General features: G+C 39.7%; 2 protein-coding genes across 4 annotated transcripts in view; both read left to right on the top strand.

Moving 5' to 3' along the window:
* The window catches only part of LOC122569552 (discoidin domain-containing receptor 2-like), a 141094-nt gene extending 135344 nt beyond the window's left edge, over positions 1–5750 (top strand). For all 3 annotated transcript variants that reach the window (XM_043730756.1, XM_043730755.1, XM_043730754.1), the window contains 4 exons: positions 1610–1917; positions 2973–3207; positions 3328–3477; positions 4061–5750. In XM_043730756.1, the coding sequence (XP_043586691.1) occupies positions 1610–1917; positions 2973–3207; positions 3328–3477; positions 4061–4210 (843 nt within the window). In that variant the 3' untranslated portion in view covers positions 4211–5750. The remainder of the gene's footprint in view (positions 1–1609; positions 1918–2972; positions 3208–3327; positions 3478–4060) is intronic.
* A 2219-nt stretch (positions 5751–7969) lies between these two features.
* On the top strand, positions 7970–11466 carry LOC122569557. Its single transcript, XM_043730767.1, has 3 exons — positions 7970–8123; positions 9168–9284; positions 10876–11466. Exons 1-3 carry the CDS (start codon positions 8063–8065, stop codon positions 10998–11000), a joined length of 303 nt encoding a protein of 100 aa, XP_043586702.1. The 5' UTR covers positions 7970–8062; the 3' UTR covers positions 11001–11466.
* Positions 11467–17902: the final 6436 nt, after the last annotated feature.

Below are 17902 nucleotides of genomic sequence, written 5' to 3'. Positions count from 1 at the left end.
TAATTATCGATTTCGATATATTTTCACGGCGGAAATCCTTACGGTGAAAATCGAGAATTTTCTTTCGAAAGAAAAAAAGTTACAAGTATCTATGAATTCGTTACATTTTTTTTCCATTTTTTATCGGTTTGAATGATACACAAAATTCCATGTCGGTAAAGTACGAAGGGATTAAATGCGTAAAAATTTATAGAAGATACGTAATAGGCAAAAATATATATATAACCCCCAAAAATACTACATAATACGATATAATATTTAGCGAATGAAACAAATCCCTATTTAGAATATTTCTTTATCTCCTTATTTGTCCATATGTTTATCTTTCCCTATTTATCTTCTGTATACTTATTTTTTTAATTACGCCCATGAAAACACAAATTTTCGTAAATAGCCGGAATCTGATAATAAAAATGTGCTCTTTTTCGTGTTGCGTCTAATTCGAATTTAAGAATAAAGATAAAAATATTCATCGCGAAAATAAAGATATTTATCGCGTTTGGAAAACCCACGAAACTGATGTAATTAGCATAATATCTGTGTTAGCTGCTGAGTCGACGTTGGAATCGCGTGATCGATAAACTAAATGGTATCAGTGGCGATGTTACACGCTTTTATTACGACTCCACAATACACAGTAATACGTTCGTCTGCAAGCTACAAGGAAACTTTACCCGCGGAACATCGAAGGGGAACGACAACGGAGCATCGGGATAATGCACTTACTGTGTACATTATGCGCGTACATGATGTGCACACGGACACAGATTTCCGCATCGATATACTTCCGGGATTCATTGGTTTATGTATGCATTAACGACGATAACAGGCCGAAGAAGCTGCGAAGTGTTGTCTTCCAGCCTCTTGGACGATTAATGCGCAAACTGCGTGGCGTTGCACACCATTTGCACGCAACTTGTCTCCTAACGAGAGTACAACGATATCTAGGCCAATTGCCCATTATTGTTGTGTAGTTACAAAGATTAATGACATATAAATATAGTTAAAGTTGCACGAAGCCGTAAAGACAAAGTGTCATACTTGTTTCTTTCCTATTTTATACAAGTATGATATGTTAGAAGAGTTTAATCATAATATTTTCAAAATCTTCCCTTTCATCTTAATCATTGTCTACTATATCCTTTTCTCAGTCATTCTTTAGTTGATCAACTCTTTCAAGGATAAATCTCTATTGTCGTTTATTCTTCGTATTCTTTATTCTTAAAAGAATACACACCTTTATCTGTCTTCAACCGAATACATCAACTAAGAGGATCATATTTTACTTCCAACTAAAATTTCATCTACGCAGAATACTTAACCGTTTCTCAGCACAGCGTAAGAAAAATTCGTAGAAACGACCAAACGTTCTGTTACGATTTTCATATCTTAGATATTAATACGCGCAACGTAATTATTTTTATTAGTCGTGATGAATTAAAGCCACGTTTATATCTTACCTTAGAAATAATAACTTCTTAAATCATTCGTCCTGAACACACCCTCGTTTCATTACCAGAGAGCTGTCCAACGCAAATTTATACGATTATTATTCGAATTTCCAAGAACCGACTTGCCAGTGACAATTTCCTTTTTTTACGATTTTCAGGCGATAGTATGCGAAGCAGTCGGATTAGAGGACGTGGTGGCAGATGCTCCGAGATTGGTGGTGGCTCGCGTGCCTACTTGCGGCGGTGACATTCGAGCCGGTAGTACGACGGACCAAATAAGAGAAGTCCGATTTCTGTCCAGCCTGTCCGATCCGAACGTAGCTCGGATCCTGGGAGTGTGCACCGTGGAACCAGTCCCGTGGACGATCATCGAGTACACGGAACTCGGTGATCTCGCCCATTATCTTCAGTACAGTGTGCCACTTACGGGAACGCTTAGGCCAAGCTGCAATTTGAAAGCCCTTAGGTGAGATACCGCTATTCGCCGCGGTGCACCGATTCTAAAACGATACGTACGAGCATCACAGGGCACACGGATAATTCGAACATAGCCTTATACGAGCGTTACGAAATGAAATCGCGATGGTACCACCGATCACTGTAATAATTCACGGATGAATAATATATTCACTTGTCGCGCGGCCTCTCTTTTATTCGGTACAATCGCAGCCTGGTTCGTTTATAACGTACCCGATTGATCTTAATGGCACTTCCGCGTTATACAGCTTCCGATTATATACGATTACGAGATCGTACATTACTCTTGTCGTCGCTGATAATGTTCCGCCAAGTGCTTTGTTACTCGGATAATAATTAACGTAATATTTTACGTTCGTGAACGTGGAGAGAAAAAAAAGAGAAGTTCCCGGGGAAAATTTGAAAGAGAATGAAGCTTTGCAATGGAGCATTAATCCCTCAATTCTTGTAGGTAGCTATAAACTTTAGCTTTTATCTATTGTACGATATATGCAAACTGGTAGTTTAAAGGTTCTAATGCACTCTGGTTGAAGGTTTAGGTAAATGTAAATTATTATGTTTTGAATTTATGTCATTATATAAATATTTAATGGTACGTACATAACTTCTATCCATAACGTCGAACACCCACGTTCACTGGTTTTATTATTAAGTCAAGCTCCTTTGCGTTCATTAAAATGATAAAATACAGCAACAAAAATTTGTGATTTACAAAGAGAAAGAAGAAGTATTTCGCGTATTTCGGTATAAATTTTTGAAGCCATTCATCCTATATCACGTGTAGCAGAATTTTACATCACAATTCAAGCTATGAGAATTTTACAATAAATAATGATTTGTTCATTCAACCTATAGAATCGACGAGATAAACGAGCGAAACTCCGGTGAAGGAATGTTCGAAAGCGCCGTGATCTTAGAAATAGAAGTTGTTTCGTTCTTGTATGAAAATAGAGTTGCTCGTACATTCCATAGATCGGACGACGAACGTACGAACATCAATTAACGTCGACAGGTTCAAAAGCAAGCATTATATTATGATTTTAGTCAAAGCTGCCTGATGTACATGGGGACACAGATAGCATCTGGCATGAGGTTCCTCGAGTCAAAGAATCTGGTGCACAAGGACCTGGCAGCCAGAAACTGTCTAGTGGGCCGCTCTTACACCGTGAAAGTGACCGACATAGCGATGTGCAGTGACCTTTACAAGAAGGATTACAGTGACATAGGCGGCAGACCGCCGGCGCCAATCAGATGGCTGCCGTGGGAAAGCATTCTGTTGGTAAGGCTAAATGATTTTCGTCAAACGAATCTCGTTCTCTCTTTAACGAGCGCGTTCTAGATCGATCGACCAGTCCATAAATGGGAATAGTACCAATGAACTTGCGCGTTTCGATTCTAGGACAGGTACACTTGCTCGAGCAGCGTCTGGTCGTTCGCTGTCACTTTGTGGGAAGTGATGAGCCTGGCCAGAGAGAAACCTTTCCAACATCTAACCAACGATCAAGTGATACAGAACGCAGAGCATATGTACTATGGGGCTGAGTTACAGGTATTTGAGCGTTCTTCTTTTCTTAAAATATAATATACGCTATAAATAATAAAGATATACGTGTTAGATATACACAGATACATTTTGTAAATTCTTATTTTAAAACAGTTTACAATAGTAACGATATTTTCACTCGATAAAAAGACGGGAATATTCTTATTAACCTTTCAAAGACCAACATGTTAATATGCTACATTTTATTTGTTATTATTTTCGGCTGATTTACATTATTGAGTTCCACGGTTTGATATAGTAGCTATGAAAGAAAAGGGAAGAATAAAAGAAAGTATTTACTTAAGATACTTTTCGTTGCTATATCCTTCACTTCAATTAAATTCTACAATTTTACGAAGTTCGAAGAAATTGTATTTACGATGCTATGATAAACATGATTTTAAATCTTACAAACATTTTTTGTGTCTCTGATACGTGTAATGGAGTTCTATTTATGTCTCTTAATAACGTTGCGCTTCAACATATTATTTCACTGATTCTTCATTGGTTCTTAGTGTATTAATTCGGCAAAAAAAAGCTAGAAGATTGGATAAGTAACCTCTTTAACAAATCTGTATTTTCATTTCAGATATATCTTCCAAAGCCCACGATGTGTCCGGAAGAAGTCTACAGGATGATGTGCTCATGCTGGCGGAGGGACGAGACCTCGAGACCGACGTTCAAAGACATTTATACGTTCCTGAAAAACGTAATCGCGGACTATCGACCTGGTGCATAAACGATACCACTAAACTGTGATACAAGAGAACGGACAATGAATCTCCTCTTGCCGACTAAAAGCTCCCGACGTCGGGACTCGACGGAAGTGTACAATCGTTAGTTTTAGTGCATGCTGTGGAGAACGAGCCGCGCCGAATTTTGAGATTTTCTCGATCGTAGAGAGATGATCGAAGGAGAAATTTTCGCGATGCACTCCTATCTCTGAAGCGAAGCAAGGCGAAGCCTTGAAAAGGGTTCTTCTGTTCTCGATCTCTATCTCTGACTATCGATCGGGCAAAACTGAAAACTTAAAAAGATATAAAAATACGAAAAAAAAAGAAATAACGACTTCGCTGGAATCTCGGCGAACTTTTGCCCGGTCGCCCGACGAACACGTCGCCTCGATATTTTCTAGTCAGCTCGGTCCTTCAATTCCTATGAAAGTGCTATATATCGTGTACAGTATTCTGAACACTGAAGACGCGTATACCGCGATGCTAAGCACCGATAAGTCTATCCACTTGTACATACGAGACTAGATACTGACGCTAGGTAAACGCTGGGAATTTTCGCGACTGCTGGTGCCTTCGAAAAACGTTCAATCGTGTTCCTTCACTTCCCTCGAATGGAGAAACTATGCTATACACGAATTAATTACACCGATCTTAATACATTGTGTACAGGAATTACATTTTTTAAGTTCTGAATATTCTTAAAAATCTTCGACAGAAGTGGCGTCGTTTGCTTGTCTTCATTTAACCCCAGTATAGACAGCTGAGTAAATTATACAACGATCAATCAGTAAATCTATTGTTTACCTGGCGTACACAATGTGTTAATAATTTATACGAACAATAGACGCGGTAGAGCATAAATTTTCCAAGATCACGTTTACATAACTATTCTATATAAATCTCTGATCCTAATCATCGCATTATATCGCGTTATAGAAATTCTACTATTTCTCGAAGCGACACGACGCGCCCACCAGCAACGCAAACCTCCCGACTTATACTTGTACATTCGAAAGCCCGTCGTACGTAGCAAAGTACTTATATCGTTCCATTGTATTCCTTTCCGTTCGAAAGAAAGACCTCACATCTTTAACGGGCGTAGATTCGAAAAAAAGAAACCCGACTAAACTCTGTTCTTCGCGAGAAACCTAAACGCATAATCATCACGCTCCTTCCTTTGATTTACCATTTAAGGGCAGAGAGGAGAGACAACGAGAGAAAACGAGGCATAAACAATCGCTGTAACGCTGCCAGAGGAATCGATCAAACGATTCTGAGCTCTTCGTCGCCTCGAATTCCGAGAACCGCGAACAGAACGTTTGAACGCCACCAATGCTACCAACCTGTTCGATGGTAACGATAATGTCAATAATACATCGTTGCAGAACGTTGACTATCGCAGGAAAATTGTTGGTAAAGTGCCAAACGGAGTGAGGCGTTCAAACGTTCCCCTCTGCACGCACCTTTCTGTAATTCTTAAGATGGATTCAAGTATACGTTGAAATGATTAACAATAAAGTACTGAGTGTTCCTTTCTGACTGTGACTGCGTTTTCTTTTTCTTTTCTTTTTACTTTCTATCTTTACGTTTTCTATGTCGTTTTTTTAATTGTGGCGGATAAAAATAGAGCCTCGATACTTTCGGGAAACGACTCAACTATCTCGAGATTAAGTAAATAGTAGAAACTTACGCGTCTCGAAATCTCATGTAAAATCCAGTAAAATTAGATAAGTCCCAACATTGCTTTTTGATAAGATTCTAAGATTGTCTCGGTGAATAACGCGTTCAATAATCTTCAAAGTTTATTGACTCTCAAACGCGTTAGTTCGCCAAAACTTTCCGAAGAAACAATTTTTCCTTGAATTTAAACGACACCGTGAAGTCATTGAAATTTACTTACGAAATATGAGGTTCGCGTTAAGAATAACGTGTTCCTGGAAATATTCCCTATACCTGGAATAATATCACGAAACAACACGGATAAAGATACGTATTATTCGGCATTTTTTCTTCTAGCTATTTATCTCGAGAGAAATATTTGTCTTCCATAAAAGGAATAAGATAACTACGTGTAAATTTCTTCATAAAATTCGCAGAGGTGAAATTATCGTTATTACGTGGTATGGTAACGATATAATTTCAATGTCACTGACAAAAAGAATATTACCGAATGCTCATAAAAGCCTCGATAAACGGATGTGTACTTCCATGAAAGGTCACTTAAGACGTCCAGATCGAATCATCGAGAATGGCTTGAGTCATTTAAACGGGTATCTGAACACGAAACATTCTCTCGCCAGTGGCAAAGTGGTGTCCTTTAAGTAAAGTTTCGACCACCAACGGCTACTACAGTCTCGCTATCTAAAAAGGTTGCCGGAACAATCGTCGCTCGGCCAGGTATGACCAAAGTTTTCGAATCTTCGAGGTGGTTCCATTAAACGAAAGGGATCGGTCATAAATCATCGGTAAACCTTTTATCGACACAATTCGGATAACATTGCTCTGCGTCGACAGGAGGCTCATTAATCTTCTCCCGACGAAGTGCATGGATCAGACTCGATCATAACCGACCCGCTTCGGAAAATTAACGACAATTTTATGGGAGCTGGTAAAAACTTTGAGACGTGCTCCCAGTGACGCATTAGCGTTTTTAATCTTTCCGATGAAAATTTGTATACGGTGAGGTACGCTATAACGTAGTAACGAGCAATTTTTATGACTAAGATCAGAATGCTATAACGTGCAAGGACGCTACAACGAATAGGAAGGAAGATTGGCCGTTCTGCCGATTTTTCCACTCCACCTTCGTTACGATAGTAAAGAGTAAACGTTAAATGACTATGCGAAATTATTTATTTAAATTATACTTTTCCACTGCTTAAATCGTTGTACTAGCTGTAACCATGCTTCTAACTGTGGGCCTAAGACGAATTGTTCCTAATAACGTGTGCTTATACTTATATTAATCTACTCAAAAATGTATGTTATAGATGCTACGAATAGATGCTATAACGAGCGTAGTTTGGGGATCAATACCGCTCTAACATACTTTATCGCACCTACATTCATATATGAAATTTTATATATGCGGAGGAAATAAAAAATAGAAATTAAAAAACATAGGGAAGACGGAGATCTGTGGTCATATGTATTCTAGAATTGATACAAAAATCTCAAAAAACAAAATCTTCAGAAAATAATCACTTTACATATTGAAAATCTACAGTTGCAAAACGAAACCTTGAAACGGATAGAAATTAAAAATCTGCGGTTACATGGATACTAAAGATCTATGCAAAGATCTCAGTTTGTTATCTTTGATATTTATTTTAACGAGAAGGAAAGGCAGGAAGAAATTACTCGTTATCTATAGCAAAATCTAAAAAATAGTATATAAATCTAAAAACACATACTCTCCAAGAGTTATCTTCAATGTCGTAGAAAAAAATCTTCGATACTTCTCCTCTCTATGGTAGGCAAAAATGAATAAAATGGAAACGTTCGATATTGCACGGATGTCACAGATTAAACATTAATCCAGTCGTCAACATGCCTAACAAGCTGTACGTGCGTCAATTGTTTACTCGCGAGGGGAAGCGAAGCTTCACTCCGGAAATCACCGTCACTGATCGATCGAACTGCTTCAAGACAGAACTAACAACGTGTTCGTACATTGGTCTCGGAGAGATAATGAAATGCACGACGACGAAATGGGCGGGCGACCGCCTGTGTGCGAGTGTATACGTGTCGCGTAACGTTGGTCGCTTACGTTTATATAATGCTCGACCCGGGAAAGTGAGACCATTGAATCGTCGACTGTCAAAGAGGCACGCGTTCCTCGACACATCATCAACAACATGAAACTCTGCCCGTCTGTTTTTCTCGTCGCCCTTGTGGCCACCCTTCTGCTCTTCATCGGTAAGGAAACAGAGATCTAACGATCAAATCGATTAACTTAACGCTAGAACTACCAGATTCGTCAAAATAATAGTATTCAGATTTTTCGCTTTTGTAATTACTGAGGTAAAAATATGACTATGTATATTTATTACCTTCATTATATAATTATATTTATATCTATTTATTTCTATTGTACTACTTTAATTATTATTATCCATGCGTGTATATTTATATACAATATAATTATATATATATATCTGTTATTTATTTTTATATAGTTATATCGGTTTATTTATTTCCATTATACTATGTTAAATAAATATATTTACATTACTCACAACACAGGTTGATAGTTATAGCGTTAACCAATATTTTGGTGATGGATTCGAATAAGTAAACTATCGCATGGTTTTATAAATCTAATAAATGTTTGCAATGTACATATTAAAAAGTAAATGTTTCTTATATCAATGCCTGAAAGATGGTAACAATTCTACAAAAGTGAATGACCTTAAGATCAACGAAGAGACTCGAGTTTATAAAGAGTTTTCACTCGCTTCGTCACGCGGATATTCTTTTGCAAACGGTAGGAGAAATCAAGGTAATTCGCTTCTCATACTAGCCACTTTAATTCAACGCTATAATCTAAACACTTGGAAGATAATAGAAGCAATCTGTTCTTAAATTGAATATAAGTATCTGAATAATTGTGAATTTTATCAAATTATTCACTCGTAGTATCTTCGATCTTTTTCGTTCGATGTTTAACTGTGATTTTACATTGTGGCGACATACAAGACCCATAAATAGCTACAAACTTCCCTTTGATGGGACGAAGAACGAGTGGCTTTCTTTACCGCGACACAGCAACGTCTTGGTAAATTGAAATATTCGCCCCAGTGAGCCCGCCTCAACCCTTCCACAGTTTCATTCGCTTCACCGACCTCATGTTCCATCGAAACTCTTCTGTCGATCGTACAAAATTTCGTCGCACGATGTCCAACCGATTACTTAAAGATCCTCAACGATGATAAGCTGATAATGCTAATGTTCTATTTCCAGAGTATACAACCGCAAACAGTATATGTCCTGAAGAGAATTGCCTTGAATCGACGAAATGTGCCGATTTCATAGTTGGTAGTACGTGTCCACAATTAAGTGACTCGTGTTGCAGCGTGGGTAAGTGTATTATTTGATCTAATATGGTTTTTAAATGGAATAGTTGAGGAACTTTCTGAAAAAGGTGTCTACAGAACTAGTTATTTTATTATAAATCTGTTACTTCGTTCACGTCACATGTACTTCATAATTAAATATACTAAATAAAGCAAAATTTGTTCGAATTTCCTGATAAATGTTTTCTATGAGCCTGTTTTCTAACTCGATAGCTGAATTGTTTTATGAAGATCTTCTTCACTATACAAATATAAAAAGAACAAGGTTCTTTAACAGCAATTATAATTATCGGTGGAAACTTAGCTGATATTAGCAAACTAGAATTAATACTTCTAATCCGATCAAAATTCGAGTCACTGTTTCGTCTTATGGGACCTTTTTCCAGGAATCTCTTCAATTAGACTTGAACGAGGTAATAAATTATTATATCGTCGATTATCTAGAATTTTCGTACCTAAATGCAATAACTATAAGAGAAACAAGAATATTCATTTTCTCGGTTGGTTACTAATAAGCAGTTCGTGAAAGGAGTTTGACGTTAGGTTAGTTTGAAGCGTAATTTACGTATTTCCATCGTTTGCACGAGTTCTTTATTGATGTCCGCGAGCTGGTATGGAAACGGCACGCTTTCGTTTATTCCCGTCACGGTATAAAATACACACAGAAGACCGATGGTAATTATGAGGCAGTAACGATAACGTAACCGTGCGTTACAACTGGATATAGCAATTTCACGCTCGCCGGTACGGCACACACGCAACACCATAATTTCTACTGTGCCAAATCGAATACTCTCGAGATTCACTTTTGCGCGCCGTGAATTTCGAACGAACACGTCGACGAGTTAATTCATGCGTCACTGTGTCCGCACTTTCACGAAACATGTCGCTAGCCTACTACATCCAATCGGTTCTTTCAACTTTATTCCTCTTTAGTATTCATTCAATTTGTTCTTCTGCTCCGTCTAATGTTTTCTTTGACTATTTCTTCATTCGATATTTAAAAGCGTAATTCATCGGACAATACGATACAAAATAAGAAAATTTCCAATACGCATTATCGTGTTCCACGTGAATTTTAAGGACACAGTATAGAGATATAAATTTTTTGTCAATGTTTGTTGTTAATTTTCTGATTATGATGCTATTTTCTGAATAAAAAGGGGCATTTTGATATAACATAAATGAGAAGAAAAATATTCTGTTAAAGTTTAGAGTCTATAAAATATTTAGGTCGATGTATAAACACGTATTTAATTCTTAGATCAAACAAAAAGAAAGAAATAGAATTTTTGTGATATACGCGTCAATAAATGAGAAAAATGTCACTTTTCTCGTATGATCTCCGTCGAATTTTTCTGTCTACAACACCTTGGCAGCTATATCATATCATAAAAAATTTCTTTATCACTGTCACGCATAAATATGTACGACCTCTTATTTATGATTTCAACCGGTAGTTTCTAGAAACTCCTCATTGGCATGTCCAAAGTAGTATCGACTCGACAAAAAACCAATCCGTTATCAAACGATCAATTCTCCTACAATTTCTACATCCTGTTCCACTGTATGAAAGAGACAATTTCTGTTCACAGTGAAATCGGAATATAGGTCTCATTGCCGGCACTTCGGAGGCGAATGCTTGGACTTCTGTAACCAGTTACTGCGTCAATCAGCGGTCGATTGTCCAGCTGACAAAGTCTGCTGCACGTTAGTTTAATCGATCCGGAGGGGAAAAACAGGCAACAACAAAAGGCCTGTCCAACGTCTGGATCGTAGTGTTAATGTAAGCGATTAGTTTCGACATCAGCTGCGGCTCGTATCTGATGCGAACGTAATATCACGCGATGTGACGCATCTGTTCCGTAGAACGGTAGAAAACCGACTTAATTGGTTTTACAATTACAACGGTAAATGCGTGGCGTGTGGGCTAAGCCCGTATAACGAATGAAAAATGGCGTACACCGCGTGATAATTGCGAATACGCGGCCTGTCGCACAGATGTGGCACTCGTTCGCGTGAAATTAGTGCAAATGTGAAAACGTTGGCTCCTCCATACGTCGTGAATGTTCGCGGTGACTCGATGCATTCGTTTCAACGCCGAGAGGAGACTATAACATGTAAAATGCTACATGGTCACGAGGAGGAAAAGTATTTATAATAAAATATTCGTATCTGACAGACAATGTGGAATTTACCCTTTTACTCTAGAAACTTTTCACCTATTATCGCCAGTCAATGGCTACGATTTATAGTTGTTTGCGTAAGAGAGTTCTATAATTAGATCATTAAAGATATGACAAGGACATAGGGTGTGTGTCTATATATATATAGCTTTTTATGCTACGTAGGATAAGGCACTGGGGCAATGAACGTTTATCGCGTTATTGATCGTATTTTTCTGATAAAGTAGCAGACAATAATATAATATCCTTGACCGATATTTCCGGTTGTGAAGTTATTATCTGTGATCAATGTCTACATTTCACGAAGAAAATGAATCACCGTTGAGAGTATGGAACAATCACTCGGGCAGGACTCTTTTTATCTCTTCCTACTAATTAATTTGCCTTTATCATCTTATTCACGAGATCGGTAATTATCGATAAATTGAAAAGCATTGTTTAATGCCACGAAACGAAAGAAAACAGATTATAAAATATGAGAACTTAAATAATGTTAAACTTAAAAGACCATAAGAAATAAACAAATTTCAAAAAACCAACAGATATTAATATATTTCCACAAAATGATTATCATACATCGTATCGTTGCACAATAATCGCGTCGATATAAATCCAGCGCGAGGGACAGCGAGGTACTGAAAAGAAACAGGAAGGACGCGCAAGAGAGTAAAGAGAAGCAGGAAGAAATAAGAAATGGATAGGAGGGGTACGCGTAGCTGCAGGCAATGCAGGCAGGACATTTGATGGTGCAGAAACGCACGCACAGGAGATTTAGAGTCGTGTTGGTCAGCCCTCGAGGAGTTACTCGGAGAATCGTGTGCAGAAGAGAAACAGAAGACGCCAGAGGCTTCTCCTATCGTTGGCCATCTTTGTTCGCGAGATAAGAAACCATGGAACGGTGACGCCTTCGTTAATGCGAATTAACGTTATAAAGTGTTGGCGTCTAAAACGAAAGATCATTTGAATGCTAAGATGTATTCTTCATCTACGATCGAAAAAGAGATGAAGAAGAAAGAAAGAAGAGGTACCTTCGCCCGAGGCGAAGCACGAGGAACATGTGACACTAAATATAGAAACACGCCACGGACGAGACCGAGAAATTCTCCGGAAGGTAACGAGAGAAACATCCTCGTTTCGATAAAATAGAATTAAATGACAGATAGCAAAGAAATTGCGAGGAAGAAACAGATTGGTACATCGATGATCTACTACGTTAGAAGTGGTGCTTCTTCTAAGAAGAGTGCATTTCATTCATCAGGAAGCGGAAATGTGTACCATATTATCATGATGGTAGCAATGCTTTAGTTGGTAATGAGTAGATGGCGAGTTTTCATGTAAAAATTCTAAGGTACAAAAACGTATAGAATGCACATAATAGGCGAAAATATGTAAAATACTCATAGATACTGGTTGGATCTTTTAGTAAGTAGGAACATCCACAGTTAAGCAATAGTATAATGTTTATTTTGGATTACTGTAAAAGAATAGGTAATTTGGACTTGGTATCGTTTTAAATGTTCTATAAGAAACGATGCTTTAGGAACAAATCCTGATTTCTACGTTACATGACTCCAGCAAAGTCTAAATCACAGAACAATGATCGCTTATGACAAACTTTTCACATTCGCTCGAAACGACTTCATCCTCGATCCAATATCATCTACGAAACATCAATTCCTCGAACTCTATAAATCTTCTCCAAAATTTTCCTGTAACTAATCGCGGATCTCCAAATCACCAGACCCAAAATACGTCCTCATAACGCGTTCCCTCCCACGAACCACAAAATGACGCGAAGAAGTTGGAATTATCAAGACGAACGCGAAGAGACGAAGGTAAGTAGAGAAACGGGAAGAGAGACGAGACGAGGACGAGGACGAGGACGACGAAGAGGAAGATGATGAAGAAGAAGTACACCTTGCCCGGAGCGCTGCAGGCAGATGCCAGTACGTTGGTACGTGTACTTACATATACACACGTAAGAGCCGTTTCGGTTAGCCCGGGGGCGAAGGCGCGGAATCATGCAGCGTAGAAGAAGAAGGAGGCCCCCGCCTCGCCCCCTGGCCCCCCTGCGTTGTGTGGAAGATGCCCCCGAGGGTAGACGCGGAGGTGTACCCCACCACGAAGTACAGCGGAGCAACGGTCGTTCCGCTGCGGGCACGGAAACGAGAGGAGATAGCGGCGAGCTTCGTGCGTCCTCTTCACCCCCGCCTCCGCCTGGCGGCTCTCCGCGGGCAGAAAGGGTGAAGGGCGGAGGGCATCGTCGAGGTGGAGGGATTCACGGTGCCCTCCGGACATTCAACGAGACAATACGCTCCGTGAAGCCCGCGGCGACTTCACGGCGGACCACGGCTCCTCTTCTCTTGCTTCCCTTCTTCGTCCTCTTCCGTCTTCCCCTCTGCCTGTCGCCCTCGTTCCTCAGCCCTTTCTCGTATCGCACTTTCAGTCCCTGCTACGCTATACCTCTTACCAATAGTATCGCGGCTCGTGTTTCATCGTTTTAACCACGTACGTTCGCAGTCTCCTCACACTATAGAGAAACCTGATTCTTTTTATTACGGAAACAGATTCCGAGTCTTGAGCCACCTTATTTTTTTTTTTTTTTTTTTTTTTTTTTAGAAATTGTTAAAAAATTCTGTAACAGTGGATAAGTTATAGAGGTAGATCGTTGATTATGGTGTAATTTTGTATGGACTTTGATAATTTTGATGATTTTGTTAATTGTGAGTATATTCTTTTGTATCTAGATTTCTCTATAATTATGGCAAAACGGAAAACTCATTGCGTATACTGACAGAAATCTAAATATACGAACAAGGTAATCTAGAGGAAATGCTCTACGTTCCATCTAGTTTAACCCTTAACCAGCGTGACGCGGATCATATGATATACTCTCTTCCACACGTTTACCATTGTTACTATCAGAATATTATTCGCATGAAATTTTTCACATTGGAAATCTTACGTTTGGTATCCTTAAATTACGAGATCGGCTTTCCAGTTGTTAGTCAAACTTCTGATGAACTTTTTACTCATCGCTTATTTATCAGCGATCTGACCTCACCAATTCAGAGTAGAGAAGTTCCATAAAGGATGGAGGAAATGTAGTTCGCGAAAGATGGATAAGGGACAGCGAGCTCGTCATTTTACAAGAGATGGTAACGAGGATTACGATTAGGAGAGCGCGGAAAGTTTGTCCCTGTTTCTGCAGGGCGAAGAAACTACCGGCGCTGCTGCATTTCGTCTTTCGATGTAATAAAGTGCAGCACGGCCTCGAGTCGGGGTAGCTTCTCGTTCGTTCCGCCGCTCTATATTTGTCTTTCCTTCTTTTCCCTGGCCCTTTCCCTCGGCCTTTCTCGCCCTCCACCTTTTCGTTCGCCTTGTATGCTCGCTTGGAGGGAGTAACGATGCCCTGGGGCGCGCCTCCGCGGCGCGGCTCCGCGGTAACGATAAGCAACGAAATGAAATATTAATGAAGTACCTGAACGCGCGACCATTTTTCGCGGGCGTCTCACAACCGACGCCTCGGGTGTCGAAGAAAAAGTCGTCTGGTTGGAGGGGTGGGTTCACGAGGATCATCGTCGTCGTCGTTGCTTGAAATAGAAAAAACGGTGAACGGTTAGGAGAAAGAAATGAGAGAAACCGCTGACGAAAGCGTGTTTCGTTTCTAGATAAAAGTAATTGATGACTCGGTCAGATTTTATTCGGCGATCCTTCAGAAGCTGAAGAAGCGGGTAACTCCGTGTTTCTTGTTTCGAGTTTCTTTCCTTGACATTCATGTACTATGAAGATTTATTGCAGAAGCACTTAGAGAAACTATTCATTAACATAACATACATACGTAATGAGCAGACTGTCGATTTTTATGGATTCACGAAAAAGAAGGTTTAAAAATGCAGAGGATGAAAATGTACCGTAGTTTGTAATATTTAACAAAACAGTTATCTACGTAGGTTCGATTTTTTTAACGCATGAAAACTATAAATTAGAAACTATGAATATACTTGAAAATACTTGAACGACACCAAATATTTTATTATCGCGTGGAGTACATAGATATTTCATAACTCTGGAACTCGTTTCAATAATAGATAAGAGACACGAAAATACCGTTAATTTCCTCTGAACAACTATCTATCTGAACATAAAAATATTATTACACATCGCTAGATTGCAGCTTAAATAAATTGAACAGCATTAAGATAAAAACGACAAAAAAGGGAACAATTTAATACGACCTTTTTCCTCGATGATTTCTTACCTGGATGCAATTATCCATCTACATGGACATGGCTAACATGGATTCGTCAAGGAGAACGCGGATCGCTTGTGAAAGGGTTAATCTATCGCGATATATCATTCGAGCACCTGGCTGGTCGTCGCGTCGCGCTGTGCAACGTCAATCAATGACACGTCGATCGATGTTTTTTCGCACGCGAAGCGTTCGCTCAATAATAATTAACGACCGACAGTCGCATTTCCAATTTAAAAAATCTCACTACCGCCCGTGAACTGTCATTTGCATCGATCGCGCCTTTAAACGTGCTTCGAAACGTGTTCGACTAAAGTTTCTCTTTAGAAGAGACAGGTACACGTATGTAAACGGTGAGAAAGGAAGAGAGGAAGGATAACGACGACACGAGAAAAGCAGCTGATAAACGAAACTTTCGACACCCCGAAAGAGGCATGCAGGTCCAGGTAACCAGGAACAGGATACGCGATAACCCGGGATCTCGACGCGAACAGCCAGCTAATTCGCCGAAGCCGCGTTTTCGCGAACAATGCATGAAAATAACCCATTGCACACTTTTACCACGGTGGTTCATGTCAGCGTGGTTGCATTTGCGATGAATGCGAGATACCCCGGGCAATTCCCTAATTGCAGTGAGAGGCAAACGAAGCGGGAAAGAGAGAACGAGATGACCGCGGCGCTGAAGGGAAAGAGAAGGTGAGATCTAGAGAAGGACGATATGGAAAAGGTGAAAGAGAGAGAGAATGTTATCCGCTGTTCTCAGCGATGCTTCGAGCGCTCCAGAATACACCAGAATTCTCTCTCTGTCTCTCCGCGAAGCTTCGCGGAGCATGCCACTCTACATTCACCTACCTACTCTCTTTCTGTCTCTGTCTCTGTTTCTATAACCAGCAATCCTATCCTCTTCGTCCCTCTATCTCTCCCTTTCGCGACGTGTGCAAGAGCTTCGAAGCGCTCGAACGCCCCCGCGAGCCAACACGGGCCAGCGCCTTCTTCGTGTATCACCGTCTCGCTCGATCTTCACGATCTTCACGAGTCGCCCCGGGACCCGACTGCCTATAAGCAGACTTCACGGACGGAAGAAAAGGGAACGGACTGCTTTACCAACGTTTCCTCGGCTGCCTTCCACCGCCGATTCTCCGCTGTTACTGTTTCTCTTCTCATCGTTCTCCTCGTCCTCGTTCTCGTCCTCGTCTTCGTTTTCTACGACATTGCTTCTATTTCTTTCGATCCTTCGTCTTAATCGTGATAAAACGGTCACGTGGTTGTAGCTTGGTACGAAAAGTATCGTTCCGCAACGATCGCGATACGGTCTTTGGATAAAGATTAATTCTACGTATTCGTTGGTCTCTCGAAGGAAATTTATCGAAACGTATTATCATTTTCAATTTCCGTTGGTTTCTAAAACAAGCACAAAATCAGCCATGGAATAACGAATTCAACCGTGCTATACGTTTCAATGTGCACATCGATGGTATTATTGAATTTTCCATTCGAATTGTTTTTAATACCCGGCATTTGAATAAGGCAAAATTATGCCTGTGCGGTCTTCTGTAAGAGCAATGAAAAAACATTTCGAACCACCGACCAGTACCTATTTATTCAAATTCATAAAACATGATATACTTTGCATATATTTTTAAAACATAAAAATTTAAGTAGGAAATAAAACGAAAAAAATACAATGAAAAATAAAACTAAATATAAATCTGTTTTCGTCTATACAGCCTGTTTTTGTTCCTCGCTCTTCTTCTCTATCCTGAACACGATCGTTTTATCAAAGAGTAACGATCTGGAAATAAACGATAACCCAATTAATCACGCTACTTCGTTTGTTGACATCGATTCCGCCCGCACGATTGCTCGGATAATACGATCGGATCGGTGACCACAATCGCGATATCAAATCGTCGAACCAAATCATTGGAAACTATCATTGGCGCACGAATCGGTTGGAAGTCGGGTCGATGAAGCTACACGGTGAGATGGCTACCTGCAACGAACGTAATTACCGCTCGGTTCCAGCGGAGGTGAGGTCGAGGCGAGCAGAAAAGCCAAAGGGGCGAAAGTTGGCGGAGTACCGTGACGCATTTTCGTTTAACAAACCGATAAAAGTTTTCTGCTTATTTGATAATCTCGCAGGCTACTTTTATCATAACCGAACCTTTTACCATAGATTGTGAG

This window comes from Bombus pyrosoma, linkage group LG7 (genome assembly GCF_014825855.1).
Source record: "Bombus pyrosoma isolate SC7728 linkage group LG7, ASM1482585v1, whole genome shotgun sequence".
Lineage (NCBI taxonomy): Eukaryota > Metazoa > Arthropoda > Insecta > Hymenoptera > Apidae > Bombus > Bombus pyrosoma.
Note: the sequence above shows the minus strand (reverse complement) of the source record. Positions and strands in the feature narration are given on the sequence as shown.